Consider the following 3323-nt stretch of genomic DNA (forward strand, 5'->3'; position numbering starts at 1 on the left):
AAAAAAAAACAATAATGGAGCCGAGCACCAACATGATTGACATAATCAATATGGAGAATATCTAGCCCCGTGGCTGTCTGCCTGTCTGCCTGTCTGTCTCTCTGTCTCTATGTCAGTTTTTGCCTGCAGGGTTGTCACATAGGTTATAATAGACCTAACTATTTCTGTATCTTTCAGACGTGAAAATCTTAAAGCAAAGTGGAACGAATTCAGATCGTGTGTGTGTGTGTGTGTGTGTGTGTGTGTGTGTGTGTTTACTAATTTACAAATGTATGTATTTAGGTTAGAAATCCCTTTGAGAGCAAGGGGGTGCTGGCAAGAGAAGGCGGCGAGAATCAATTGTAAAAACCGGATGTCAAACACGCCACCGCAGAGATTATTTCCAGAAGACTTGACGCGTAAATGTGTTTATTTAGAGCGGCGCTCTTACCAGCTGAGTGAGAACCACTGTCATAAATCCGCATTACATATTCTTAAACTCTTCATCCCGTATTGCACTGCCAGCAGAGTGCTGTGCTTGTCTCAGCAATCGGACTGAAAACTCGGACTTTCAGGAAAAAAACCGAGTGAACCAGAACAAAATCGACACAAAGAGACCACTGATCTGATTCAAGGAATCAAAATCAAAACCCTAAAAGGTATTGATAATGTGGACCCAGGGGATTTTTTTTGGAGCTGAAAAAAAAAGATAGCAGGACCAGGGGATTAGACAAAGGGGCATTCAGAACAGAAAATAGGAGGCACTTTTTTACACAGAGAATTGTGAGGGTCTGGAATCAACTCCCCAGTAATGTTGTTGAAGCTGACACCCTGGGATCCTTCAAGAAGCTGCTTGATGAGATTCTGGGATCAATAAGCAAACAACCAAACGAGCAAGATGGGCCGAATGGCCTCCTCTCGTCTGTAAACTTTCTTATATTCTTAATTTTGACATTACCTACAGGTAGTCATGGAACACCTAATGACGGTCTACATCGTGCTGGAGTCCGTACTGGCGGTGCTGGTAATCGCGGTCAGCTTACTGGTTTGCGCCACGGTCTACCTGCATAAAGAAGTGCGCTCGCTGACCAGCTGTCTGATAGCGTGCCTGGCGGTGGCGGACCTCGGCGTGGGCGCTCTGGGGATCCCTTTCACGGTGATGCTGAGCCTGAGGCAGACTCTGTGCTTCTACACCTGTCTGTTCATGGCGTGCTTCCCGCTGGTCACGGCCCAGTTCTCGGTTCTGGTGATTCTGGTCATCGCGGTGAAGACGCATCTCAAGACACGACTGCCGAGCAGGCGAGTGCATGGGTCGTAATTGCGCTGTGCAACCTCTTTGACTTCGTTTTTTTTCCTTTCTTAAGTCAGTAATACGCATACATGTTTGTGATTTGTAATATGATATTATTATTATTATTATTATTAGTTTGTTTTTTGTTTATTTATTTATTTAGAAGGTGACTTGCAGGTGTTCCAGGGCAGCACAGGGTTACAGTGTAAGATTCATATTTAAATGCAGTATAGTTTACAGTAAGTGCAAATAATAATAATACTACTAGAATACAATATGAACTAGGAGGCAACCGGTTACGATTACAGCGAGTTATATCTACAGTGACAGATTAGCAATGCAATATTGTGCAAGGATAGTGCATCAGCTGAGGATCCAGTAACGTGGTGCTGAGAGACGGGGCGGTCCTGAAGTTCTCCGGTAGCTGGTTCCATCACAGAGGGGCTGGGGAAGAGAAGGAGCGGCACAGGAGGATGGAGAGTGGAGGGAAGGCTTGACCAGTGGGTGTAAAACCATACATGCACATGATGATATGTACATGAGAAGCCCACGTCTATCTGAGCATCAATATTTTTACATATTGTGAAAAAAGACCTGAACTCCAATCGATCAGTCAATCAACCAATCAATCCAGCAAACAATCAACCAACCAAATAGTCCATCAGTCCATCAACCCATCAAACAATCAACCAATCAATCAATCAACATGCATCAAATATGTACGACCAGCTCAAATCATCGCTAATACTTTCTATTTCAGAAAGAGACGCAAAGTGCTCATGTTATTAGCATGTTTATCTATCCACCAGCTACACCTCATGATACATAGTATTGGAGCTCAGGAAGTGAGTTGCTGCGCCCGGCTGGCCCTGTATACCCTATCCTGGCGTCTCCTGACATTGCTTCTCTCTCCACAGGTACCAGGTTCTGGTAAATATGCGGCGCCTGATGGCTGTGGTCTTCCTGTGCTGGCTGGCCTCAGTCCTGGCCGGCTTCGCCCCGTTGATGGGCTGGAACCTGCTGTGGAGCTTCAGGAAGGACCAGGGGAACCGCTCCACCCTGACCATCTCGGACCTGTCGGAGCACTCCATCATCGCGCAGCACTTTCCTTACGGCGGCTTCCTCAGCAAGGTGTACGTGCGCCACCGGAGGAACCAGACCTACTCGCAAATCCACGTCTCGCACCTCGGCCCCTGCTCCCAGGAAGCCGTGGTCAGCCCCGAATACCTCGTCTACTTCCACTTCCTGGCCGGCACCCTGCTGCCCCTGACTGCCGCGCTGATCCTGTACACAGACCTGTTCCTCGGGCAGGTCCGCGGGCAGCCACCCTCGCCGCAGGAACCCCACCCCCCTTATAGAGAGGCAAAGAGGAGCGAGACGCGGACGGCCCGGACGCTCCTCCTCATGCTGGTGCTGTTCTTGCTGTGCTGGCTGCCCCTGCACCTGACCGGCGTGGTGCAGCTCTTCCACCCAGCCTGGCGCCTCCCCTCCTGGCTTCCCCAGCTCACCGTGCTCCTCTCGCATCTCAACTCGCTCGCCGGCCCGCTGCTCTACGCGGCGCGCAGGAGGGAGTTCGGAGCTGCCATGCGCTCTGTGCTCTGGAGGGGATTCTCCCGCGGACGCCCCAGGAATAAGGTGTACCCCCGGGTGTAGCCTGACCCCAATCCCCGAAACTAGTTCCAGGGAACCTCAGTACAAGGTAGATGGGTGTAGGGAGTAAACTAGCTTTTCAGATGGTTGTATTGCAGTAGTAACCAATACGTTGTGCATTTATATTTGATAAAGCCCCAATTTAACTGATGTAATTGTTATTGTATCTCTCGGAGATGCTAGGAAATTGAAGATAATAATTATTATTATTATTATATTTGCAGGTATTCTGTGCTTCTTTAAACTTGAAAACACATAATTGTGAGTTTTTATATGTACTGAAATAAATGTTTTTTTAATCATTTAAACTTTTCGTGTACATTAATTTTATTTGTATTTTATTTTATGTATTAAATAAATAAATAAAAATAAAACCCTTCATTTTCGGGGGGGGGGGGGGGGG

At 47.5% G+C, this 3323-nt stretch overlaps 1 protein-coding gene across 1 annotated transcript; it reads left to right on the forward strand.

Annotated features, from left to right (window-relative positions):
• The first annotated feature begins 949 nt into the window (after positions 1-949).
• On the forward strand, positions 950-3111 carry LOC121298570 (adenosine receptor A1-like). The gene is made up of 2 exons (XM_041225698.1): positions 950-1278; positions 2188-3111. The coding sequence occupies exons 1-2, from the start codon at positions 950-952 to the stop codon at positions 2921-2923; spliced, it is 1065 nt and encodes a 354-aa protein (XP_041081632.1). The 3' UTR covers positions 2924-3111.
• The last annotated feature ends 212 nt before the right edge of the window (positions 3112-3323 follow it).

Source organism: Polyodon spathula, chromosome 24 (assembly GCF_017654505.1).
Source record: "Polyodon spathula isolate WHYD16114869_AA chromosome 24, ASM1765450v1, whole genome shotgun sequence".
Classification (NCBI taxonomy): Eukaryota; Metazoa; Chordata; class Actinopteri; order Acipenseriformes; family Polyodontidae; genus Polyodon; species Polyodon spathula.

Excerpts from the sequence above, each read along its gene's own strand:
- LOC121298570 (XM_041225698.1), top strand. The coding sequence starts at position 950 with ATGGAACACCTAATGACGGTCTACATCGTGCTGGAGTCCGTACTGGCG. Across the intron at positions 1,279-2,187 it reads AAGACACGACTGCCGAGCAG|GTACCAGGTTCTGGTAAATA; the intron begins GCGAGTGCATGG and ends CTCTCTCCACAG.